The 26,287-nt window shown below is 49.9% G+C and overlaps 1 protein-coding gene across 1 annotated transcript; it reads right to left on the reverse strand.

The window, feature by feature from the left end:
* Positions 1 to 3,960: 3,960 nt before the first annotated feature.
* Acer1 (alkaline ceramidase 1) lies at positions 3,961 to 23,705 on the reverse strand. The gene is made up of 6 exons (XM_057773196.1): positions 23,613 to 23,705; positions 9,593 to 9,707; positions 9,365 to 9,506; positions 8,637 to 8,774; positions 4,373 to 4,510; positions 3,961 to 4,129 (listed from the first exon to the last, which is right to left on the reverse strand). Exons 1-6 carry the CDS (start codon positions 23,703 to 23,705, stop codon positions 3,961 to 3,963), a joined length of 795 nt encoding a protein of 264 aa, XP_057629179.1.
* Positions 23,706 to 26,287: the final 2,582 nt, after the last annotated feature.

Genomic DNA, 26,287 nt, shown 5'->3' on the forward strand with positions numbered 1-26,287 from the left:
CAAGGTTTCACTGTGTAGCACAGGCTGGCCTGGAACTCACTCGAGATCTACCTGCTTCTTCCCAAATGCTTCAATTAAAGTAAAGTAGCCTATAAACATGCCATGCCCAAGAAAACAGAATATTTACTAAGATTTATTTATTTATTTATTTACTTTACTAAGATTTGGGATGGGTGGTGGCGCACACCTTTGATCCCGGCACTCAAGAGGAAGAGGCAGGAGGATCTCTGGGATCTGGAGTTCAAGGTCATCCTCAGCTAAATAGTGAGTTTAGAGCTAGCCTGAGCTATATGAGCCTGACTCTCAAAAAAAAAAAAAGAAAGAAAGAAATGTCATCCTGATGCCTCCTGAGACTTAGGACAACAGTTGATTTCCCAACAGAGACACAGAAAAGGAAGAAAGCACACAAAACTGTCCGCAGAGCTATTCCTCTCATCCCCCTGCCTCAAAAGCTCTTTTAGTGGGAGTCTTAACTTTCTGGGATCAAACACCTTTCCCTCAGACGCAACAATTTTACTGATAACATCACAGGTTCACACCAGGTGGTGGCGGCGCACACCTTTAACCCCAGCACTTGGTATGCAGAGGCAGGCAGGTCTCTGGGAATTCGATGACAGCCTGGTCTATAGAGCGAGTTCCAGGACAGCCTGGGCTACACAGAGAAACCTTGTCTCAGAAAAAAACTAAAGAGAGAGAGGGTCATAGGTTCACAGGAGTTCCTCCTTCGCTCAAGACTGGACATCCTGGGGACACACCTGAAGAACATCTGGATTTGAAAACAGAAAGAGGGGGCTGGAGAGATGGCTCAGTGGTTAAGAGCATTGCCTGCTCTTCCAAAGGTCCTGAGTTCAATTCTTGGCAACCACATGGTGGCTCACAACCATCTGTAATGAAGTCCGGTGCCCTCTTCTGGCCTGCAGACATACACACAGACAAAATATTGTATACATAATAAATAAATATTAAAAAAAAAAAGAAAACAGAAAGAGGGAACCTAGAAGCAGGGGCCCCGGTTCCATCCCACTCGAGCAGTCCAAGAAGCTTTTGGGAAGGCTAGATCTGACGTGAAGTCCAGGCTGTGTTCTTGGGCAAGGCATTTGCCCTCTCTGAGCCATAGTAGTAAAAGGAAAGTATTCTCGTGCGTCTGAAGCACTGCACGGCAGAGGGTTAGTAGCATGTCCAGACATTTGTGGCGGATGCCAAACGAACCACAGATGAAAAAAATCCCATCCATTGTGAGAAGCCAGGCACAGTTAAGCCTGCTTGTTAGCCTGGGCTAAACAGAAAAGCCCTGTCTGCAAACTCACAACACCTGATGCCACGAGTCCTTCTCCCTGAATGAGCTGAGGAAACACATTCCTGCCGCTTCAGACCCGGCTCCAGGCAGCGACAGCTAGCCTGCCTCTCTTCCCAGGTTGTCTGTGCGGCCAAGGTACTGGAGGGCTTGCTAATTCTGAGGAGGGCACTGCCCCCCTTCCTCGTCTGTGACCCTGTGTGTGTGACCCCGCAGCAGCATCCCGCCTGCCACCCACAAAGGGAGCCCTTTCCCCCATGTGTGACCCCGCAGCAGCATCCCGCCTGCCACCCACGAAGGGAGCCCCTTCCCCATGTGTGACCCTGCAGGAGCATTTTCAGTCACTCTGGTTTTGAAGCACATGTCAGTACCCACGAGTGCCCATGCAGTTTCATGTCACCGCTACCATGTCGGGAGTAGGGGCTCTATGTCTGCTGTCTGACAAAGAGGATAGCATCCTATAGATTAGAGTGAACTAAAAATAAAATCATTTGTGATTTCTTAACTTTATTTTATGTATGTGAACGTTTGCTTGAATGGGTGTCTGCACTTCATGTGTGCAGTGACCGTAGAGGCCAGAAGAGGGCATTGGATCTCCTGGGACTGGAGGTACAGACAGTTATGAGCTTTCAGTGGGTTCTGGGACTCAAGCCTGGGTCCTCTGCAAGAGCAGCCAGTGCTCTAATTGCTGAGTCAATGCCTCCAGCTCCTTATTTGCATCTTTTACGTTTTAGGATTTTTGTCTGTAAATCTACTACACTGGTCACAATGTGTGTAACCACAGCATATGTGCGAAGGGCAGAAGACAACTTGTAGGAGTATCTTTCCATGCCACTTCTGTGGATCAAATTCAGCTCGTCAGACTGAACCACAAGCCATCCGAGCCTTCTCACCAACCCACACTTGCAACTTTAATTTATGTAGGTGAATTAAGGGAGGGAGGAATAGAGGGAAGGAGGAAAGTGGGTGGATGGATGGATGGGTGGGTGGGTGGGTGGGTGGATGGGTGGATGGGTGGGTGGGTGGGTGGATGGTGGATGGGTGGGTGGGTGGATGGATGATGGATGGATGGATGGATGGGTGGGTGGATGGATGATGGATGGATGGATGGATGGATGGATGGATGGATGGATGGGTGGGTGGGTGGATGGATGATGGATGGATGGATGGGTGGGTGGATGGATGATGGATGGATGGATGGGTGGGTGGGTGGATGGATGATGGATGGATGGATGGGTGGGTGGGTGGATGGATGGGTGGGTGGGTGGATGGGTGGGTGTATGGGTGGGTGGGTGGGTGTATGGGTGGGTGGATGGATGATGGATGGAAGGATGGGTGGGTGGGTGGGTGTATGAGTGGATGGGTGGATGGATGGATGGATGCTGTGGGACAATGGTCTGTATCCTGTTAATTATATTTTAAATGAACGCTGATTGGCCCATAGCCAGGCAGGAAGTATAGGCAGGGCCACCAGGCAGAAAATAGAGTCAGGGCAATGAGAACAGGAGAATTCTGGGAAGAGGGCGCAGTCCACAGTCTTTACCCAGCCGCAGAGGAAGCAAGATGTGACTGCCTCACCAAAAAAGGTACCAAGCCACGTGGCTAACATAGACAAGAACAATATAACTTATAATATAAGTTATAAGAGTTAATAAGTCTGAGCTACTAGGCCAATCAGTTTATAAATAATGTATCTCTGTGTGATTTCTTTGGGACTAAATGGCTGTGGGACCTGGTGGGACAGAAAACCTCAGTCAACAGGTGGGTGGATAGATTGGTAGATGGATGGGTGGGTGGGTGGTCAGTGGGCAAGTGGATGGGTTGTTGAATGGATGGATGATGAATGGGTGATGGGTGTGAGAATGGATATTTCCAAGGTAATACTTCACACACATGAGCTAATTTTAATCAACAGAAACCCCAGGAGGAAGAAAATTTTATTTAGAAACAGTGTTTGAACATCTGCACTAGGAAAGGCCACACCCTTATGACTATCCAAGCTGAATACTGTGGAGCAGAAAGTCAGATGTAGGTATGTCTATCTCCATACTCTTCATCACCATGGAAACCACCTGTGCTCAGTAGCCTTCCTTCTAAGTGCCTAGAATGGCCACCATGCTCCCCTCTCACACATCCTGCTCCGTGATGTCACTCAGGTTGGTCCTCTGTTCTCTCCCGCGGCTCTCGTGTGCCTCCAAGGCCTGGGTGTGAATGGCTCAAAGAGTGTATATCCCTGCGCCTAGGGGTGGAGTCTAGAATGTTTTCTAGGATACTTCCCACCTTCCCAGAACACGGTCATGCTCACATTGAATCTATAACATTCATAAATAGTTCCAGATGTGTGAGATGCCAGAGAACAAGCACCGTGCTTCAAGCAGGTGCTGTATCAGCCACATACCCTACCCACCCACCACCACATCGTGGCTGTGGAGAAGCTGCAGCTCCAAAGGCTGCAGGAGGACACAGGCCAGTCATGCAGCACACCAGGCATCCCCTGCCCCTCAGTCACCAAATTAGCTCATCTGGTGGCCACAGCAGGACAAGGAGTGTGGATGAGGGAAAGGAGAAGCAACCACAAGCGTCCTAACTGAAGTAAGTCCTGGCCTTCCGTCCTCAGAGTGCAGACATCTGAGTGGCTGGTCGGAGAGTGGAGAACCCACCAAGGCTCAGCAGTTTTTGTCGTTGTCCTGGATCTCCACATAGGGTAGCCCAATGAACCAACTATCCCGGGGCCAGTAGTGGACTTTGAGGGTTTGACCTGGCATCTCGTACTTTGCGTCCAAAAGGGCCATGGTCACGATACCGTAAGGGAAGGTGATGCTTATGAGGACATGCCTATGGGTAAGGGAAGGGTGATAAGAAATGAAGAGGTGGCCTGGCCCAGTCTTCTTGGATTCTTGTGGATGCTGAGTGGTATCTATAGTTCCAGACTGCTAGGTGTAACCTCTCGCCACCACCACCACAGCCCAGTCTCTGGGTCTTGTTCCTCTTCCCCTCCTACATCCCAGACCTCTGCTCTAAACTCTGGCATCTTATCTCTGACTTGGGGGGTCTTCAGATCCAAAATGGGTGCTTTACCAAATGCTATGCAGGTAGGAGAAGTGGATCCGCTGCCAGAAACTGCAAAGCACACGGTCGCTTATCCAGCTGGTCAACGCAGCAGCCCATAAGATCACAGACATCTCAATCAGATGCCGAAGGTCCCCATTGCTGGTCCTGGGGATAAAAACAATGGCTGAGTCAAGGGTGTGTGGGTGGATGGATGGATGGATGGACAGACAGACAGAAAGATGGATGTATAGGGGTGTGGTTGGGTGGACGGATGATTGAACAGGTGGATGGATGGGTGATGGGCGGATGGGTGGATGGATGGATGGGCAGGTGGATGGATGGATGGGCAGGTGGATGAATAACTGGATGGATGGATGGATGGATGGATGGATGGATGGATGGATGGATGGATGGATGGATGGGCAGGTGGATGAATGGGCAGGTGGATGGATGGGTGGATGGATGGATGGATGGATGGATGGATGGATGGATGGATGGATGGGCAGGTGGATGAATGGGCAGGTGGATGGATGGGTGGATGGATGGATGGATGGATGGATGGATGGATGGATGGGCAGGTGGATGAATGGGCGGGTGGATGGATGGATGGATGGATGGATGGATGGATGGATGGATGGGCGGGTAGGTGGATGGATAGGTGGGTGGGTGTAAGATGGAGGAGAGGTTTGGTGAGTACATTTGCATTAACACAGTGTCCTAAGAGACTGATGGGAAATTCCTCTATCCAAGAGATGTATCTCATAGGTTGGGAGAGGGAAGGAGCAGAAGTGTTTTCTAGGGACCTGGTTTGCTGTAGGTTGGCTCTGAGATGTCCCACAAAGTCCCTTGTATTAAAAGATCTTTCTTCACCTCCACTCTGTAGGGAGGGGATGGAACCTTTCAAAATAGGAGCCTAGATGAGGTCTTTAGGTCACTTACAATGTGTTCTCGAAGGTGGTTGTGGGAATCCCATCCCAGTCAATAGGGTCAACCAATCAGTCCCCAAACCTCTTAAAACTGTCAGCCCAAACAGGAAACACAAAATTGATTGGTTTTGTTTGTTTGTTTGTTTGTTTTTGTCTGTTTAGACAAAAAATGATTAGTCCAAACCAGGCACAGAAAGACACATCTGTCATCCCAGAACCTGGGAGGCTGAGCCAAGAGGATGATTGAGATTTTGAAGGCCAACCTGGGCTACATAGTAAAGGCCTGTCTGAGGGGGAAAAAAAGAAAATTAAAAATACTGGAATGATTCTTGTGGTCTCTGTCTTTTTCTTTCTCTCCGTCTCTCTGCTTCTTTGTGTGTTTCCCTCTGCCTCTACCCTCTGCATCTGTCTGTCTGCCTCTCTCTCCTCTCTCTCTCTCTCTCTCTCTCTCTCTCTCTCTCTCTCTCTCACACACACACACACACACACACACACACACACCATATCTGCCTATATGTTCCAACCTTGCTTCAAACTCCTAGGCTAACCTAATCCTCTTGTTCAGCCTCCACGGTACCTGAGACTGTCTAGGTCTCCATCCTGTGGAGTCATGTGAGACTAATCTTAACTCTTCTTGCTGTTTTAGCTGTGTTTCAGTAGCATCAGAAAGCTAACAATGGTGTCTACTGTGTGCTAACAGCTAAGACTCACTAAGGTGTGTGTGTGTGTGTGACATTTTCTGGTGGCCATGTCTTGAGACCATTCAATCTGGGTTCCTGGCCAGCAGAGTCAAATCCCAGTCCCCAGGAAAAGAATTTCTGGAGATGAATGAGGAAATCATCCTTTATCAGTAGACACACAGACTCTGCCTGCTCACCTCATGATGAAGAAACCATTCACTGGATTCTCTTTGACTAGTGGCTTCTGATTGGCTTGACTAATGACATCTACATCACTTTGTTCAATGACTTCCAGCTGGCTTGACTAACAGTCTTCACATGTGCTGCTCTGTGGTTTCTGGACATGATCAATGGCTTCTAATTGGGTTGACCTGTAGTTTACAGTGTGTGACCTATGCTTCATAGGAATTTCACTTATGAGTTCTGGATGGTTTGGCCTATGGATTTTAGTTGACTCAACCTATGGTACACAGTCACTTAGACCTATTTTATGTGGTTGGCTTGGCCTCTGGTTCACTGCTGGCTTAGCCTACGTAGTTCACTGTCTGCTTGTACTATGGTTTGCTGTTGTCTTGACCTATGGTTCACTGTGGGCTTGACTTAGGGTTCCCTGTTGGCTTGACTTAGGATTCCCTGTTGGCTTGACCTATAGTTCGCTGTTGGCTTGACCTATGGTTCACTGTTGGTTTTACCAATGGTTTCCAGATGGTTGGACTATAGTTTCCAGTATGGTAGACCAGTGACCTCTGCCGGGATTGGCCAATGATTTCCAGTTGGCTTGGCCAATGTGGAGTCCCAGCAGGAACTGGAAGGATTGGATCAGGGCCCTGTAAAAGGACACTCTCCCTAGCCACCTCCTTATGGCTTCTCAATCCAGCTGTCCCAACAGCTGGAGGCCAGAATCTCTGCCAAAGTGGTGCTATCCTGAGGATTACCTATTACCAATTCAAGTTAGTTTAGTTGAATTTAGTGTACATTTTCATTTTGAGGCCAGGTCTCACGATGGATGTTAAGCTGCCCTTGAGCTCACCATGTAGCCCAGGCTGGCCTGGAACTCATGACTCTCCTGCCTCGGGATCCTGCACTTCCGCTGCTCATCTTGCCCAGTCCCCCAGTACCCTTGCCTCAAGTCTCCCAATACCCAGAGATGCCACCCTTATGGCCACAAGGATCCAGCCCCACTCTCAGGATTTCCTTCACTCTGTCCTCTCTTTTTGTAAAGAATCTCCTTTTTTGAAATGTTTCTCAGTTGGTCCTATTGAGTAGCCCTGAATTGCTGAGACCCAGCATGAGTTACAAATACAAAACATAATTATCGCGGCTCTATCTCAGTGGTAGATAACTTGGCTAGTGTGTAAGGGTTCTAGGTTCACCGGGGATGGTGGTGCACGCCTTTAATCCTAGCACTCAGGAGGCAGAGGCAGGCGGATCTCTGTGAGTTCCAGGCCAGCCTGCTCTACAAGAGCTAGCTAGTTCCAGGACAGGCTCCAAAGCTACAGAGAAACCCTGTCTCAAAAAAACAAAACAAAAAAACCAAAAAACAAAAAAAAAAAAGAAAGAAAAAGAAAAAAAGAAAAAGAGGTTCTAGGTTCAATTCCCAGAACTTGGGGCAAGGGAGGGGAACTATAATTATCAAAAAAGTTAAATTCTGCTTTAATACAAGGGCAGGCAGAGGCAGGAGGATTTCTGTGAGTTCAAGGCAAGTCTGGTCTACATAGAGAGTTCCAGGGCAGCCAGGGAGACACAGTGAGGCCCTGTGTCAAAACAAAGAACCAAAAGAACATGTGTCTTAAGGAAAGGGGGGTGAGCTGTGAGCCTCTTGTGGTGGCGCACACCTGTATGGCCAGGAGGAAGGAGTAACAGGAGGTCAAGGTCCTTCTCTGCTTCACAGCCAGTCCAGGTGCACTGAGTCCGTGAAAACCCAAAGCTAAATTTAAAAAAGACACTTTCTGGGCGGCTGAGATGGCTCACAGGTGAAGATGCTTGCCGCTAACCTGATGGCTCACAGGTGAAGGCTACTCTGACAACCCCAGTCTGATGAGCAGGACCCACTCGTTGACCTCTGGCCTCCACACATCACTGTGATGCACTTAAATAAGACGAGTGAATGACTATAAAGCCTGTTTTTAGGTAGACAGTGTTTCAGGCAAACAGACTGACTGCTCTGAACCCGTCCTGTTAATTGGTCATCATGGGGAATGGGCGCCCCCTGCAGGAGACTGGAGTCAATGACCGCTAAGAGCACAGAATGCTGGAAAACAGCACAGGACTCCAAGGGAGAACCAAAAGCCACTAGGCAGCTACACCACCACTTGCGTTCTAAAAAAATTAATTGCTTTTTTTTTTTTTAAAGTGGTACTGGGAATAGAACCCATATACTACTATATATTAAGCAGGGACTTTACGTTTGAGCGCCCAGCCCCTCACTGAGAGATTCTAGGCTGGGACTCCACTCTGACCACGCCCTCATCTCATCACTGGGGATTCTGGGTGGGGCTCCACCCTGACCACGCCCCAACCCCTCATTGGGGATTCTAGGCAGGGCTCCACCATAACCATGCCCCCAGCCCTTCACAGGGGGATTCTATGTGGGGGGGCTCCACCTCTGACCACGCCCCCAGCCCCTCCCTGGGGGATTCTAGGTGGGGCTCCACCCTGACCACGCCTCCAGCCCCCAGCACTCACTTCTTGTACTCCTTGTGCACTATGTAGAGAATGTGTATGGCGATGCTGTTGAGAGCATATGCATTGATCGTGGGCTTCACAAACGTCAAGAAGGTGCTGATTATGGTGGTCGTAATTACAAGGCAGCTGAAGTAGCACCTGAGGGAGGGAAGGGATGGGCAGGTGTCCCAGAGGTGCTGGAGGATTCAACGAGGTCACCTTGGGCAGCCAAAATGGATTCTACAAACCAAGAACTCTGAGGAGTTCAGCTGGGCTCAGGAGGAACCTCCGGGTTCCCTCGGGTCTGCTCAGGAAGGACAAGATTCAAGAGAACCCAGAGGTACCAGACCAGAACTAAAGAGAGCCTGGAGTGAGCTGGGAGGATAAAGGAGTCAGAGGACTCAAGGGGCCTGGAAATGTCAGATGAGGGGTTCAGGGAAGTTTGGAGAGTTCAGAAGATGGGGCACAGGTATCAGTGTAAGGATTACGAGGGTTCTTTGGGTGTAGAGAACCCTTGGCATGGGTTACTAGGATTCCCCTTCCCACAGGTGACTTAAAGCTAGGAAAAACTTCCTGCCTTTCTGGCGGTAATGGACAGGTATGTGGAAGCCCAGGAAAGTCATGAAAGATCTTTGGAGAATTCTCAGGTGGCCTGGTGTTGAGAAGGAACTTGAAGCGCTCTCGAATGGTCTCGAGTGGAGGATCTGGGATGGGAGACGGTCACACGGGGTCCAGAGAGGCCGCGCTACCTGTTTCCTTTGATGAACTTCGGGAAGTAGCAACGGGGCATCCAGACGCTGTAGCCACTGGCCAGCAACCACAGGATGGAAATCTCATCCAGCAGCTGCCCCAGAAAGCTGAGTGTCATGTGGAAGTACATGGAGAACAAACCTGTGGGGAGGCGGAAGCAAGCGGAGGCCGTCAGGAGGGGGCGCTGTTTCCAGAACACTTCCACAAATTCACGCACCAACACATACCTATGACCATGAAGAGGACCGAGACGCCGTAGATGGCCCAGGTCCGTTTTTGGGCATAAGGATGCATGAGGAACATTATGATAGGTCCAAAGATGAGGAAGAACACATTGCTGAACTGCAGGAGAAGCAAGAAGCAGGCTGGTTAGACGAGAACAGAGCAGGGACTCCTATCCACCTAGAGCTCCCCACGGCGGTTCCATCATCTGGGCTGTCCAGGAACGAGCCTGGATTTGTCCGTCACTCAAATGTCAACTTCCCAGAGCATCTTCCTGATTTTAATTTACTACTTTTTAAAAAACAGGGTCTCACGATATGGCTGTCCTGGAACTTGCTATGTAGACCAGGCTGGCCTCAAACTCACAGAGATCCACCTGCCTCTGCCTCCCAAATGTTGGGATTTAAGGTGTGTGCCACCAACCAGCCTTCCCCTCATTTAAAAAAAAAAAATGTTATTCATTAGTATTCCTAGACTTTGTTTGTTTCTTTTTTTTTTTTTTTTTTTTTTTTTTTTTGATTGTTTTTTCGAGACAGGGTTTCTCTATGGCTTTGGAGCCTGTCCTGAAACTAGCTCTGTAGACCAGGCTGGTCTCGAACTCATAGAGATCCGCCTGCCTCTGCCTCCTGAGTGCTGGGATTAAAGGCGTGCTCCACCATCGCCCGGCTATTCCTAGACTTTGATCCTAACATTCAGAAGTCAGAAATAGGTTGATCTCTGTGAATTCAAAGCCAGTTTCATCTATATAGAAAATCCCAGGCAGCCAGGGCTGCACATTGAGGCTGTCTCAACAAACAAACAAACAAAAATCATTGTTTCTAATGGAATCCTGAACCTTTGGCATACTGTTAAAAAAGAACTCCACCCCGACCATGCCCTCAACTTCTCACTGGGGGATTCTAGGCGGGGCTCCACCCATACCCACGCCCCCAGCCCCTCACTGGGGGATTCTAGGTGGGACTCCATCACTGACCATGCCCCCAACCCCTTCACTGGGGGATTCTAGGTGGGGCTCCACCCTGACCATGCCCCCAGCCCCTCACTGGGGTATTCTAGGCAGGGCTCTACCCTGACTACGCCCCCAGCCCCTCACTGGGGGATTCTAGGTGGGGCTCCACCCTGACCCCGCCCCCAGCCCCTTCAGGGGGGTGTGTTCTAGGCAGGGGCTCTATTCTGACCATGCCCCCACTGATCCTGCCATCCATTCCTTCATTCCAGCCATTATACTGTTGGTTCTTTCATTTACTCAGTGAGGGAAGTGTTGAGGACTCACTAAATCTTTTGCAGATATTCTCTCTCATTTTTCCCTTAGTGGAAAAATGTTCCCTTAGTGGATTAAAAATGTTCAGGACAGACATGGTGGCGCACACCTTTAATCCCAACACTCAGGAGGCAGAGGCAGGCGGATCTCCGGAGTTTGAGGCCAGCCTGGGCTACAGAGTGAGTTCCAGACATGTCAGGGCTACACAGAGAGACCCTGTTTCAAAAACCAAAATCCATACATGCATTTAGTTCAGTGGGGTGATACATGCCTGTAATCTCACAGATCTGGAAGCTGAGGCAGGCGGAATGCCAGGAGTTCCAAGCCATCCTGGGCTATGTTGTAAGACCCTGTCTTCACTGGATGGTGGTGGCACACGCCTTTAATCCCAGCAGAGGCAGGTGGATATTTGTGAGTTCAAGACCAGTCCAGTCTACAGAGCAAGTTCCAGGACAGCCAGAGCTGTCAGAGACAAGTAAATTCAGCAATACCTGTGCACAGCATCCATCTTGTCTAAGGAAAAGGGGAGAAGGCTATCTAAACGATATTTAAAGACTATGGGGGCATTACCCAGTCTCGAAACTAACATTCCACCATTGTCTAAAAGGGACATGAGGGCCTGAAAGAGCTCAGCAGTGAAGGTGCTTGCAGTCAAGTCTGATGACCTGAGCTAGATTCCTGGAGCCCACATAGTGAAGGGAGAACTGACTCCCACAGATGTCACCTGCCAGCACTGCCAGCATGCATGCATTCCATAACCACAAAGCCTGAGAGCCAAAATAAACTCCTTTTTAAATTGCTTTTGCCAAGTATTTTCTCACAGAAACACAATAGGTAACCACATGAGTTCCTCACTGCCATCCTCTCTTCTTCCCTCTTGGCTAAATGGTGATGTGTTGTGGCTTAGTCATGTAAAAGGTAAATCCTAGAGAATAACAACACCTAAGCCATGCTGATCTGAGTCTCTGCTTTCTTCTATTGTAGCGAAAGTACTTGTCCGGCTCCCTTGCAGCTACACACAGCCATGTGACTTGGTATTGACCAATGAGATGCAGGCATAACTGTTGCTTCCTGTTTGTGTTTCTAAAGGTACAGGAGTTGCTCTCGCTCTCTCTCCACTTCCTGTCCCTCCCCTCCACTTCTCTCTTTTCCTCTTCTCTTCCATTTCCTCTCTCTTTCTTTCCTTCTCACTCTTCATCCTGACTCAGCCTCCTGAGGGCAGATGTTACAAATGTGCCCTGCCGTGTGAGTAGGAATGTAGAAAGGTAGAAACGGGCTGCCAGCAAGAGGGCCATGTGGGTGAAGCTGCTTATGATTGCCACTAATCCCATCCCCAGGACCGCATGTGGTGGAAGAAAACTTACTCATGAAAGCAAGCCTCTGGCCTCCATATTTCATGCTGTGGCACATGGAAATGTGTGCACACATGTGAATTAATAAAGGAGGAATGAAGCAGTGTTCTCCTTAGTGCTGTGAGACAGCCCAGAATGACCTTGAACTCTTGATCCTTCTGCCTCCATCTCACAAATGCCAGCATGGCAGGTGGTGCCACCATGCCTGGCTGAACCAAGCAATTTGGGCTTTATGCATGCTCAGCTATGCCCAGCTTTTTATGCAGGTGCTGTAGATTTGAATTCAGGCCCATCTGCTTGAAGAGTATGTTTATCCCTTGAGCCGTATCAGCAGCCCCTGGAGGTTTTATTGAGTCACAATTAACAGGTGTGGGGGCCGAGTCCTGCACAGACTATTCCTGGAGACTTGATAGGGGCCATGAGGGAATCAAGAAAAGACATAGACACAGACACTTAGAGAAAAGTTGGGGCCAGATGGGCCATGCCCTCTGATGGAGATGTACCAGCAACAGCCAAGATACTCCACACGTTTTTTATTTGTCTGAGTGAAGGAGGTGGGACTGTGGTACACAGCTGAGATGTGGTTCACCTGGTTCCCAGGGAGGTCTCTGTAAGGGGACCATCTCAGGCTGTGGCGATCTCGGAGGAAGGAGTCGAGATCGCTTGTTTTTGCACACAGTCAGGACCAGTAGCCGGCACCACCGGTTCCCTGAGTCTCACCACAGAAGGCTTTGCCGCTTCCTTGGGTGTGAGGCATCGGGGTCCTTGACACAGCTGTGATCATGCCAATCACACACAGTCTCAGGGCTTCCTCTGATCCCCACACTTAGGGTCTAAGTGGCACGGGCTTTAATCCCTGCTACCTTGCTGACTAACCATGAGGCTCTAGAATGGTAACTGGTTCCCCAGCACCCACATCTGATCTGTGAAACAGGCACAGTCTCCCTTCGCGTTGCTGCCTCAAAGGCTCCAGGACTTACTGGCCTCCATGGCTACAGTTTCCGTCTAGTCAAGAGCACCTGCCAGTTAGCAGTTAAGAGCACTGGCTGCTCTCCCAGAGGACCCAGGTTCAACTCGTGACCCCCATAGGGCAGCTCACAACTGTCTGTAACTCCAGTTCCAAGGGATCCAACACCATCACACAGACACACATGCAGGCAAAACACCAAAGCACATAAAATAAAAATAAAATAAATATATGAGAACACTTGGCGGCTCTGGAATGGCCCGTGAGCCCAGCTACTCCAGAAGCTGACAGAAGAGACCAAGACGAAAGGCAGCCCCAGAGACAGTTTAGTGGGTGAAGTGCCATGCATGAGGACCTGGGTTGAAATCCCCAGAACCCATGCAAACCTAGACAGGCAGTATGCAGCTAGAATCCCGGTCTCTTACTGAGTGGCAAGAGACGGAGACTGGAGAAGGGCCAGAAGCCCGCCAGCCCAGTGTGCTCAGCTCAGAGGCAAACAACCAAGAAAGGCACCTCTAAGGGAGGTGGACAGCAAGGACTGACACCCAGGGCTGTCACCTGACCTGCACACGAGTGCCATGGCCTGTGTGTCCCACATTGTCACACATGAGTGCACACACACATTCACAAATATATATATTCTCCAGTGTCTGCATGTGATCTGTGATATAGACCTCAGACCAGTGCGATGGCTAAAGGTGCTTGCTGCCAAACATTGCTTGCTGATGACCTGAGTTTGATTCCTGGAGCCCACATGGTAGAATGAGAGAAGCGACTCCCATAAACTGCCCTCTGCCAGTCACATGTACACTGTGGCATGTGCACGTGCACACACACACACACACAAATAGGTATGATTTTTGAAAATATACCTATGCTCATGCAAACAGGTGAGTCATAAGATAAGAGAAAAAAGATCTGAAGATGAAGGGGCCTGGTTGGGAATAGGAAGGGGACCCACAGGAGTGGGGGGAGGGCAAGCGAGGATGAAGGGCTTTGGTCAGAACATGCTGTACACGTATGAAAGTGTTACGTGGAACCCGTTACACCAGATAATTGACATCTGCTACCAAGAGCCAAGGCTGAGACTTCATGCGGGGAGAGAGAGAGAGAGAGCTTGGAACACAGCTCTAAATGCGATGTCTCCATCAAATCCCTTCCCCTCAGGACTCAGGGAACCACACGGAAGAGGAGGCAGAAAGGGGAAGAGCCGGGGTGATGGAGGACACCAGGAGAGCTAAGCAAGGCTTCCATGAACTCACAGAGACTGCAGCAACAAGCACAGGACCCTGCATACAGGACCCTGCATACATGTTACAGCTGTTAGCTTAGTGTTTATACAAGACTCCTGAGTGTGTGAACGAACATGTAGGTCTCTGGTTCTCATGCCTGCCCTTGGGCTCTTTTCCTTCTGTTGGTTTGTCTTGTCCAACTTCTTGTGACAGTTTTTATCTTTTTATTTGTTTGTTTTGTTTTTTCAAGACAAAGTTTCTCTCTGTAGCCTTGGTTGTCTTGGAACTCTGTAACTCTGTAGACCTGGCTGGCCTTGAACTCAGAGACCTGCCTCCTGGGATTAAAAGCGTACACCACCACCTCTGGTGGGTTTTTTTTAAATGTTTTCTTTATTATTTATTATGTATACAGTATTCAGCCTGCATGTACACCTGCAGGCCAGAACAGGGTATCAGATCTCATTACAGATGGTTGTGAGCCACCATGTGGTTGCTGGGAAATGAATTCAGGACCTTTGGAAGAGCAGTCAGTGATCTTAACCTCTGAGCCATCTCTCCAGCCCACCAAAAAAAACCTCTGGTGTTTTTGTTGCTGTTTTTGTTTTAGTTGTTTTTTGAGAAGGAACTTAAAGGTGGATGAGTAGGAAGGATGGGAGGGTCTGGAAGAATTTAGAGGAGGGGAAGACTATGATCTAAATACATTTAAATTTTAAAATTCTTTTAAATAAAAATAAACAAGACTGGGTGAGGTAGAGCATGACTTTAGCCGCAGCCTGAGCGGCAGAAGCCGGCAGATCCCTGTGAGGCAGCCAGGATTCCAGGCCAGTTTCACATCAGCCTGCTTCCTCTGTTGTGATGAGCTATCCCATGAGTGACGCAGCCTGGAGGGTAGACAGTTTATATAATCGTCACAGACCGTCATGAACCGACGCTGGGGCAGGACTGCTAGACAAGAACCTAGCGGCAGGAGCTGACGCAAAGGCCATGAAGGGTGCTGCTTACTGGCTTGCTCGCCCTGGCTTGTTCATGCTGTTTTCTTATAGAATCCAGGACCACCTGCCAGGCGCACGCCTTTAATCCCAGCACTCGGGAGGCAGAGGCAGGCCGATCTCTGTGAGTTCGAGGCAAGCCTGGTCTACAAGAGCTAGTTCCAGGACAGGAACCAAAAGCTACGGAGAAACCCTGTCTCGAAAAATCCAAAAAACAAAAAACAAAAAACAAAAACAAAAAAAAAAAACGGGACCACCAGCCCAGGCACAGCACCTCCCACAGTGGCCTGGGCCCTCCCCATCAATCTATCTTTGATGAAGACAAAACCCCACAGCTTGCTCCCAGACTAATCTGAGGAAGGAATTTTCTCAAAGGGAGTTTCTTCTTCACAGATGACCCTAGCTTGTGTCAAACTGACAAACAAGTACAGCTACAATGACTTCGTAGTTTAAAAAGAGGAGAGGAGGAGAGAGGAGAGAGAGAGAGAGAGAGAGAGAGAGAGAGAGAGAGAGAGAGAGAGAGAGAGAGAGAGAAGGAGGAGGAGGAGGAGGAGGAGGAGGAGGAGGGGAGAGGAGGAGAGGAGAGGAGAGGGGAAAGGAGAGGAGAGGAGAGGAGAGAGGAGAGGAGAGGAGAGAGGAGAGGGGGGAGAGGGGGGAGAGGGGGGAGAGGAGGGAGAGAGAGAGAGAGAGAGAGAGAGAGAGAGAGAGAGAGAAACAAAAAGACCCCAGAAAAATAAAAGTAGCTTGGACTAGGTAACAATAGAAGATGGACACGTCTCAGAGGTAGAGTACCCACCTAGAATCCAATGAGAGACTGGGGGCGTGGTCAGAGGTGGAGCCCCGCCTAGAATCCCCCAGTGAGGGGGCTGGGGGCGTGGTCAGAGGTGGAGCTCCGTCTAGAATCCCCCAGTGAGGGGCTGGGGGCGTAGTCAGAGGTGGAGCCCCGCCTAGAATCCCCAGTGAGGAGACTGGTGTGTTGTTCAAGCTAGAGCCCCTGGCTTTGAAGAGGTCATAGGTTTCATACCCAGTACTGTAAGCCAATAAACAATCATTGTAACCAACCCTACTTCTTGTGCCTCTGAAGGAGGCAGGGAGAGGTGGTAGGGAAAACCTGTTGGGTGTCCCGAGTCAGGGACTGTCTCCAGGAATCACTTTGACACCCTTGTTCTACGTTCTGGCTCTCACAGACTCACCTGTCCTCTACCCCCTGTTCCAGGATCGCTCGCTGCCATTCACTGCCTGCCTGGGTTGTGGGTTGGGGCGGAGTACCTGGAGGCAGCGCCTGCTTCAGGACAAGACTTACCTGTAGGAATTACCGTCCACGTGGTGGTAATCAGGCAACCTCCCCGCCCAGTTAAGCAAAAAGAGCTTTCAACCAGGCTCCTGTGCAGTGTTCTGCTGTGTGACCCTGGGAAAGTAACTAAGTCTCTCTGAGCCTTTATTTCCTTCTTGTTAGAATGTGGAAAGAGTCTCTTATCTCAGGACTCAGCGCCCGAAGCTGGAGGATAACCAGTTCTAAGCCAGCCCAGGCTATGTAGCAAAACAGAGGGTGGAAAAGAGCAGCTACTTCAAAGGTGTTTTATGAGGGTTACAGTTAAATATATTGCATTAGATAGGATTAATAAATGTCAGTGGTAATTACAATCATGTTTGCTGTGGAAATAGCTTCAATTATTTTTTCATTTATTTGTTTATTGGGGTAAGAGGTTGCATGACATACCTGTGGAGTCAGTGAGCAAACTATGGAAGTCAGTCCTTTCCTTTCACCACATGGGGCCCAAGGATCAAACTCAAGTCATCACGCTTAGCTACAAGCCCCTTTCCTGCCAAGCCCTCTCGCTGCACAGTCTCAAGTTTTATCCAGTACTTCAACACACCACGAGCTATAGAGGCTCGTTCGCTCCTGTCTGTACTTCCTTGTGTTTTGTTCTGTTGAGACAGAGTCTCTCTGTGTAGCCCTGATTGTCTTAAAACTCACAGAGATCTTCCTGCCTTTGCCTCCAAGTGCCGAGACTAAAAACTTTCACCAACCCTGCCTGATTAGATCCAGTGGTGTCCAGCCTGGCTGTGGTGCAGGAATGAGGATCAGAAGTTCAAGGTCATCCCTGCCGTTGTAGTCAGAGGCTGGCCTGAGCTACACAAGGCCTATCTCAAAACAACAGTTCATTCGTTCAGTCATTGACCGAGAATGGAAAAGTTCAACTCTCCTATCCAGGATCCTGGCCTGACTTCTTGCGCCCCTTGACAGCGGCAATGTCTGTCTCCCCTTCCAAAACACCACATCCACTCTGGCAAGGTTTTCTATTTTGGTCCCCTCTATGTCCCAGAGACCAGAAGACACTGGCGGCTTCTTCCTTCCTTGGCTGGTGAAGAAGGAAATGAAGAGTCCCATCTGCCTGGATGTCTCCATCCACCCCAAGAGCCCAGCAGGGCAGAGGCCACCAACTCACAGAGAACTAGAGGCTGGGGAGACGGCTCAGTCAGCAAGTATGTGCCTTGTGAGTTCAAACTCTTTTCTGTCTTTTTTTTTTTCTCTTCTTTTCATTTGTTTTTTTGATTTGGTTTGGTTTTCTTTTTTGAGACAGGATTTTTCTGTATAGCCTGTCTGTCTGGCTGTCCTGCAAACTCTGTAGACCAGACTGGCCTCAAACTCAGAGATCCACCTGTTTCTGTCTCCTGAGTGCTGGGGTTAAAGGTGGACGCCATCACCCTGCCAGATAGGGGCTGGGGAGATGACTAAGGGGTTAGAGCACTGGCCATTCTCCCAGAGGACCCAAGTTCAGTGGCACACACCTTTAGTCCCAGCACTGGGGAGGTAGAGGCAGGCAGATTCCTATGAGTTCAAGGCCAGCATGGTCTACGTAGTGAGTTCCAAGACAGCTAGAATTCACTTAATGAGACCCTGTCTCTAATAAAGCTAAATAAATAAATAGCAAGGTGGACCTCACCTGACATTGACTTCTGACTTAGACACACACACACACACTCCAACACACACACACTCCAGAGAAGTCTATCTCTATAGATTGGGGCACACACCCTTCACTAGCAATTATGTAATCTCTTATCTGCCAGGGAATATTGTGGGTGTGCCCATTTCCATATCTGTCTGTCTCTTTGTCTGAACTAACCTGTATTTAGCCGTCCTTACTCTACCAGTGGAAAAGCAGGAAAGCAGAGGCTGCAGATAGTAGACCAGAGAGGCTAGACTCCCAGCCTTGGTACATAGCACTCAAGGACAAGCCAGAAGTGACCGACAGTGTGCTGGCTCTGAGGACAACATGGGCAGGGTATGGTGGATGGGAGTTCATGGCCCTTCCAGCGCTCTGCCCTAGCCCCCAGCTCCTGCTTGCTCCTACCTCCTTGTGTGTGCTTGGGCTGTATGATTCCCATGTATCTTCCCAGCCCCCTTGGGGCTGGAGAGAGGACACCTCAGCAATTCGGAGCACTTGCTGTGCTTATAGGAGCCAAGTTCAATTCCCAGCACCCACATCAGACAGCTCACGAGCGCCTGTAAGTCCAGCACGAGTCAGCCAGTGCCTTTTTCTCAAGGCTCCTGGACACATATAGCACACACCCACACAGATACACAGACACATAGGCAAACAAACATACATGTGCAGATAAGTAAATAAATATAGTCCCTGGGAGCCTGGGAGCCTTGAAACTCCAAGCATTTGGCAAACCCAAAGCCAGCCGGCCAGTGCAAACAGGGGCAAAGTGTAGGTCACCCTCCACCCCACTGCAGCCAGCTCTCCTGGGCCTTCCCACAGGTCCTACTTGGTTCCTTCAGCCCACGGACATGCATCATCCAGGTGCCCCAGCCGATGTCGTGCTGTGACGCCCATCCCTCAAGGAGGGTCCATGGCTCCTTGCTTCTGGCTTGGCCCTGGTTCTGTCCTATTTCTTCCACACCACCAGCCAGGCACCCTTCTCCTGGGCACCGTTGTCTCAGGCCATTTTCACTCCCATCCCGATTTCCTGGTGCCGCCATTTCCACTTCTTCTTCTTCTTCTTCTTCTTCTTCTTCTTCTTCTTCTTCTTCTTCTTCTTCTTCTTCTTCTTCTTTTCTCTTGGATTTTCGAGACAGGGTTTCTCCGTAGCTTTTGGTTCCTGTCCTGGAACTAGCTCTTGTACTCCAGCTGGCCTCGAACTCACAGAGATCTGCCTGCCTCTGCCTCCTGAGTGCTGGGATTAAAGGCGTGCGCCACCACCGCCCGGCTTCCCATTTCCATTTCTATTACCCCCTTCCTCAGTTAGCAATCAGGTGCCTGGAACCTTGGCCACACGCCCGGCTTCTGTGTAGTGTATCTTCCACTTGTCCTGACACACACACACACACACACACACACACACACACTTCTGAGGACACCCACACTCACATGCACATATCCCCCCACACACATATGCATAATTTAAAATTTTAAAGAAGTTTTTGGTTACTTTGAGACAGGGTCTCTTAATATAGCCTTGGCTGTTCTAGAACTTGCAATGTGGACGAGGCTGGCCTTGAACTCACAGAAATCCTGCCTGGTTTTGGAGCGCTGGGATTAAAAGCTTGGTTACCATTCTTGGCCAAAATAAGTCTTTGCAACGTGTAATTTAAAAGTTTGTTCAGTGGGAATGGTGGCGTGCTCCTTTAATTCTGGTGCTCTGGATATAGAGGCAGGCGGTTCTTGGTGAGTTTCAGGGCAGCATGGTCTACATAGTATGTTTCAGGACAGCCAGTGCTATGTAGAGAGACCTTGTCTAAAAAAAAGATTATTAAGAATAGACAAGAAAGCCGGGCAATGGTGGTGCACACCTTTAATCCTAGCACTTGGGAGGCAGAGATAGGCGGATTTCTGTGAGTTCAAGGCCAGCCTTGTCTACAAAGTGAGTTCCAAGACAGCCGGAGCTACTCAGAGAAACCCTGTCAGGAACACCACTCCCCTGCCCCCCCACCGCGGGAAAAAAAATGAAAAGGAAAAAGAGAAGACCAGTGCAGTGGCATTGCCTGTTATTCCAGCAACTGGGAAACTGAGGCAGGAAGATCTTGAGTTAGAGGCTAGCCCGGGCTATGAGCCAGACCTGTGACAAGTGCAGGTGATTCATTCTCAAAGCCACCTTCTCCTACTGTGGGCTGTGGCTCAGGAAATCACTGCAAATATGCTCAGCTTTCTCCTGGGTAGCCTTCTGGTGATTTGCTTTTTTTTATTTTGTCCGTCTGTGGATCAGTGGTGGTTTGAATGGAATCAGAATCCATAGCCCCACAGGGAGTAGCACTATTAAGAGGTGTGGCTTTATGGAGGTCTCAAAGGCTAAAGTTAGGCCTAGTATATCTCAGTCTCCTGCTGCCCACAGATCACGACATAGAACTCTCAGCTCCTTTTCCAGCACCCTGTCTACCTGCATGTCACCCTGCTCTTCCCAGGACGACAATGGACTAAACCTCTGAAACTGTAAGCCAGCCCCAGTTAGATAAGAGTTTGTCGTGGTCACGGTGTCTCTTCGCGGCAATAGAAACCCTAACTAAGACAAGGGACAACCTCGGGTGTCATTCCTCAATGGCTCTCCGACCTGTTGGAGACAGGGTTCCTGCTTGCCCAGAGCTGGACTGACACACTCAGATGCACGCCAGCTGCAGACATGCATTCACGTGGTCACAGCCTCCATCACTTGTTCCCATCTATAGGTATAGGCAGTGTAACTCAACGGCCTGAATTGCTTTCTAAGTTTATAAATCCTGTCTGCTGAGATGGTTTCTCATGCTAAAACTGATTGTCAGGGTGCACTGACTAGCCAAGGCTGAACCGTGGTTCCTACAGTCTATGTACTGTATGCCAACGTGGAGCAACAAGAAGGGGATAGCCCACATACACTAAGAACAAACTTGTTTCTGGGAGGTGGTGACGCATGCCTTTAATCCCAGCACTTGGGAGGTAGAGGCAGGAGGATCTCTGAGTTTGAGGCCAGCCTGGGCTACAGAGTGAGTTCCAGGATAGGCAGTGCCATAATGAGAAACTATGTCTCCAAAACAAAGAAACAAACAAACTTATTTTTCTCTTTTTTGACAGTGTCTCCTGTAGCCCAGGCTGGCCTTCAGCTCACCACGTAGCTGAGGCGCTCTTGGGGATAATCTCCCTGCCTCAGTCTCTGAAGTGCTGGGATGGTAGGCGCACCGTGATTGGTTTTCCTTTCTTCCTTCCTTCCCTTCAGTTCCCACCCTGTCCTTCTGACAGCCGCATCCAGTAGTCCAGGCTAGATTGGAAGTCACCACCCAGGCCATGATAGCCTAGCTCTTGGCAATCTTCCCTGCCTCTCAGCTTCCTGAGGTTGGCAGGCATGGGACGTCACCACACCCTGCTTCTGCCAATAAAGTTTTATTGCTTACAACCTTATCCAGGCTCATTTACATATCCCCCAGGGCTCTCCGCCTTGGTGCAGTGGAAATAAACCCTGGAAAAAGACCCAGTTCGCACAGCCAGAAACTCTCACCAGTTAGGTCTCTCTGGTCCCCCAACCTCCATACAGAGGAGCGTGCGGAGACAGACCAAATCCATGAATAAATAAGATATATTAGGAAAAATTAAAAACAAGGTCAGGTGTGATGGCAGGCGCCTTTAATAGCACTTGGGAGACTGAGTTCGGATGGGGTGGATGTGGATCCCGAGATCGCTGTCTGGGCTACAGAGTGAGCCCCAGACAAAACCAAAGAACCAAATGGATTCATACTGAGGAACATTTCATTCTCATTTCCGGACTGCGCGTGGAAATGTCCCAGTGACTGAGGGTGTGAGGTCTCCCTGTCCTGGGCTGCACGATGGGCATTTGGAGATGAGAGGCCGGGGCCCAGCCAAACTTGACTTAGTACACGCTAGGGACCTTTTATTGGGGACCCACCATAGTGGACTGAGATGACTAGAGAATTTCTGGGCCATAAGGGCGTCTGGGAGAGCAGAAAGAGTAACTGTAGAAATCCAGTCTCTCCTGCCTCTCCCAAATGGTAGTTTCAAACTGGTCTAAAAACTAGGTGGTAACAGAGAACCATGGACGGACCACACAGAAACAAGCCCCTCACTGGGGATCCTAGGTGGGGCTCCACCCTGACCACGCCCCCAGCCCCCTCACTGGGGGATTCCAGGAGGGGCTCCACCATGACCACGCCCCTAGCCCCTCACTCGGGGGTTCCAGGCAAGGCAGAGGTCACATGACAACTTTTGATTCTCTCCTTCCAGCATGTCAGCCCCAGAGATTGAATTCAGGTTGTTGGTTTTTACCCCAAACCATCTTATCAGCCATTTCTGCATTTTGTTGCAAGGAAACACACAGACGCACACAGAAACACACACGTGCACCCTCACACACACATGCACACACACAAGTGTGCCTTATATCTGCCAAGCTGAAGCTCAAAGTCTAGTTTTAGGTACGAAGCTAGTTTCCAGCTATCTTGGTCCCCTGGAGCACCTGTTGGCGTCTCCGCGTCTCCCCACAAGGCTGTGTGGATCAGATGAGATTGTGGAGGTGAAAGGTCTGTACGATGTACACACAGTAAGCGCTGAGTAAAAGCTAGCTTTGGGTGTGGTGGGTGCGGGCTTCCAGTCCCAGTGTTCGCATCCAAACGCCAGAGGACACGCGTGGCAGCTAGCCCGGGCTGCATGTTCCAGAACCTGTCTCCGGAGAAGGGAAGTGATGATGCTTGCTGTGGGTAAGCAGCTGTCTCCCAGGCAGTGACAGCAAGCTCGTGTCACCTCCTCTACCTGCCGTCATCTTTCAAGTTTCTCCAACACTGTCGCTGCGTATGAAGACTGAGAGCTTAGTACGCCCAGTGCTGTGTCAGGAGGTACAGGAAGGTAAAAATTGCAGTGGTTCAAATAGGATCATGGAAGGGGAAAAGTGGGATGCGTTGAACATCCTTCGCTGGAGGATTGCAGATAAAAGGACAGGCATCCTTACTTCCTCCAGAAAGTCTGCCTAGGTTCAGCCTCACTGACTCCAAGAGCCTCCTCTGGGAGTTCCAAAGGCTGCCAATGCACCCACCATCACAGCACCATTCCTCAGAAGTGAGTCTAAAAACCTACCATTGATCTCAGTTCTACATGACGACGAATGAATGAATGGATACAAGCTGAGACAGACAACTGCTCAAACAAGATTCCCTGTGGAGGAGCTGTGTCTTAATCCAACATTCGGTAAGCCTTTCCCATCCCACCCTGGCCAGAGCCCCTGCCCAGGCCCTTACCGTATTGTAGAACTCAGCCACCAGTTCCGAGTGCTGGAAATTACTCTCGCACCAATCCACCTCAGAGCTCTGGTAGGCAAAGATGCTGGACATCTTTGCTCTGGAATCGACGCACGCGTCTTGTGCCTGGCAGAGGCGCGCCAGCCGAGTGAGTGAGCCTACGAGTGCCCAGCCCAGGCGAGGTGGGGACAGAACAGCTCAGGGCCCCCGGAGCAGGCTGAGAGGAAAAACCTGCTGGGCGGCTCAAATATTGCACCAAGTAGCCTGGCAGATGTGCACGGTAGGGCACCGAGGCCGCCCTGGGCAGCGGCTGAGGGGGTGGTGCTGTTCGGGTTGGGCGACAATGAGAAGGGTGGAGGCCACCCAAGCAGGCACTTGAGGAGCAAGACGTGAAGGGACTAACAGCTTTAATACTGTGTATTCATACTTTAATACAGAGCAGCGCCCACTGGGTAGAGTGCTCCGCTAACACGTACAAAGCTCCAAGGTCTACCCCAGCACCCACGGAACTAGTTGTGGTGGACACGCTTGTCACCCCAAAGTTCAGTAGCAGAGGCAGGAGGATGGGGCATTTAAGGCTGGACTGGGCTACGTAGTGAGGACCTCATCTCCAAAGAAAAGGTAAAAATCAGGCTAAGGTGCTGGAGAGATGGCTCAGGGGTTAAGTGTGTAACATCGGCTGCTCTCCCAGAGGACCTGGGTTCAGTTTCCAGCACCCGCACGGTGGCTCACAGCCATCACCCACAACTCGGTTCCAGGGGACCAGACTCCCATCTTCTGGCCTCCGTGGGGCACCAGAAACACACGTGGTACACAGACGTATGAACGAGCAAATGTTGAAGCACATAGAATAAAACAGGACTTTAAAAATGTCTCAGGAGGAGCAGGGCTGGACTCTGTGGGGGGGGCACTGACCTGGCGTGTAGGAAGCCCCGGGATCCATGGCGGGAGAGGACAGCATACACCTGTCAACCCGGTATACAGGAGGTGGAGGCAGGAGGATCCGGAGTTCAAGGCTACAGAGTAAGTCTGAGGGCCAGACTGAGCTAATGAGACCCCATCTGGGAGGCAGAGGCATGGGGGTCCCTCTGAGTACAAGGCCAGTCGGGTCTACATAATGAGTTCCCTGGGCTACACAGAGAAACCCTGTCTCAAAAAACTAAAGAACCAACCAAATAAACAAACAAACAAAAATCACCAAATAATAAGTCTGCAGAGGTTCAACAGTTCCCGTTTCACAGTCAGGGAGTAACCTTCCATGGTGGTAAAAGCTCTGGTTGGCTTTTTTTTTTTTTTTTTTTTTGATTGGTGTTTGGGACAGGCTCTCACGGTGTAGCTCAGGCTGACCTGAAACTCGCAATTCTCCTGTTTCAGCCTTCTTAATTCTGAGTCGGCAGAAGTGAATTCCCATCGACTCTTGACCTAATTATCTGGCTGTCATAGAGAACCGGGGCATGTCCCCCCGGACCTGTCCCCATTGGGCTTAGCTCTGCCCTCTTGGAGACCTTCCTGTGTGGCCCGCGCTGTGGAATGTCCCTTGAGGAGCAGGTTGTCTTCCCGCAGAAGTCATCCAGGGATGAGGGAACCTGGAGACATCCCACGTGGGGTTCCTGAGTCCTGACTTCTCAGGACTGAGGGAGAAACTTCAAGGCACCTACCTGGTTTCCTAACTTGGGCCATGAATTCATCTCTCTGATTCTAAATTTGCTCTCCTGTGGTTTAAGGAGATTGATAACCAGCTGCTGGGAGCACAAACAGGGCTTCACCTCCATACTCTATGGCAGTAATCCTTTTCATATGCATTGCATTTCTGCATTTATTTATTTGGTGCCTGTTCAGGTCAGAAGACAACTCTCAGGACTTGCTCTTTCTACTGAGAGGCTGGTGGCCAGGGCCGGCAACAAGTGCCTTTACCCAGAGTCCTGTGGTGCGGACAGTGAGCTTGCTCCTTGAGGACATACACACAGGTCACTGAAAGAGCTTTCTTCTCTTTCCCTTTTGGTTTTTGTTGTTGTTATTTTGTTTTCTGGTTTTTGGGGTTTTCATTTTTTTTTTTTTTGAGACGGGGTTTCTCTGTGTAACAGTCTTAGCTGCTCTGGAACTCACTCTGTAGACCAGGCTGGCCTCAAACTCACAGAGATCCACCTGCCTCTGCCTCCTGAGTGCTGGATTAAAGGTGTGCGCCACCACTGCCTGGCTGGCCTTGCTTTTCTGCCTGCCTAAGTATAGAATTTAGGATGGACTCCAAAATACCTGCCTCAGGCTTCCAAGTATTGGGATAACAGGCTTGGACAACCACACTCTGCTTTAAGTTGTTATTTTCCTGTATATAAGAACTCTCTCAGGGGGCTGGAGAGATGGCTCAGAGGTAAAGAACCCTGACTGCTCTTTCAGAGGACCTGAGTTCGACCTGAGTTCAATTCCCAGCAACCACAGGGTGGCTCACAACCATCTATAATGAGATCTCGTGCCCTACATGCCAGAGCACTGTATATATAATAAATAAATCTTAAAAAATAAAAAACCTCTCTGTGGTGTTAATGATTGGGATGAGTGTCTTACTGGGGGATTCTAGGCAGGGCTTCACCCTGACCACGCCCTCAGCCTTTCACTGGGGATCCTGACAATGCCCCCAGCCCAACACTGGGGATTCTGGGCGGGGCTTCACCCTGACC

Source organism: Chionomys nivalis, chromosome 6 (genome assembly GCF_950005125.1).
Source record: "Chionomys nivalis chromosome 6, mChiNiv1.1, whole genome shotgun sequence".
NCBI lineage: Eukaryota > Metazoa > Chordata > Mammalia > Rodentia > Cricetidae > Chionomys > Chionomys nivalis.

Excerpts from the sequence above, each read along its gene's own strand:
- Acer1 (XM_057773196.1), bottom strand. The coding sequence starts at position 23,705 with ATGTCCAGCATCTTTGCCTACCAGAGCTCTGAGGTGGATTGGTGCGAG. Across the intron at positions 9,507-9,592 it reads GGTCCTCTTCATGGTCATAG|GTTTGTTCTCCATGTACTTC; the intron begins GTATGTGTTGGT and ends GCCTCCCCACAG. Across the intron at positions 4,511-8,636 it reads GTGCACAAGGAGTACAAGAA|GACCAGCAATGGGGACCTTC; the intron begins GTGAGTGCTGGG and ends TTTTATCCCCAG.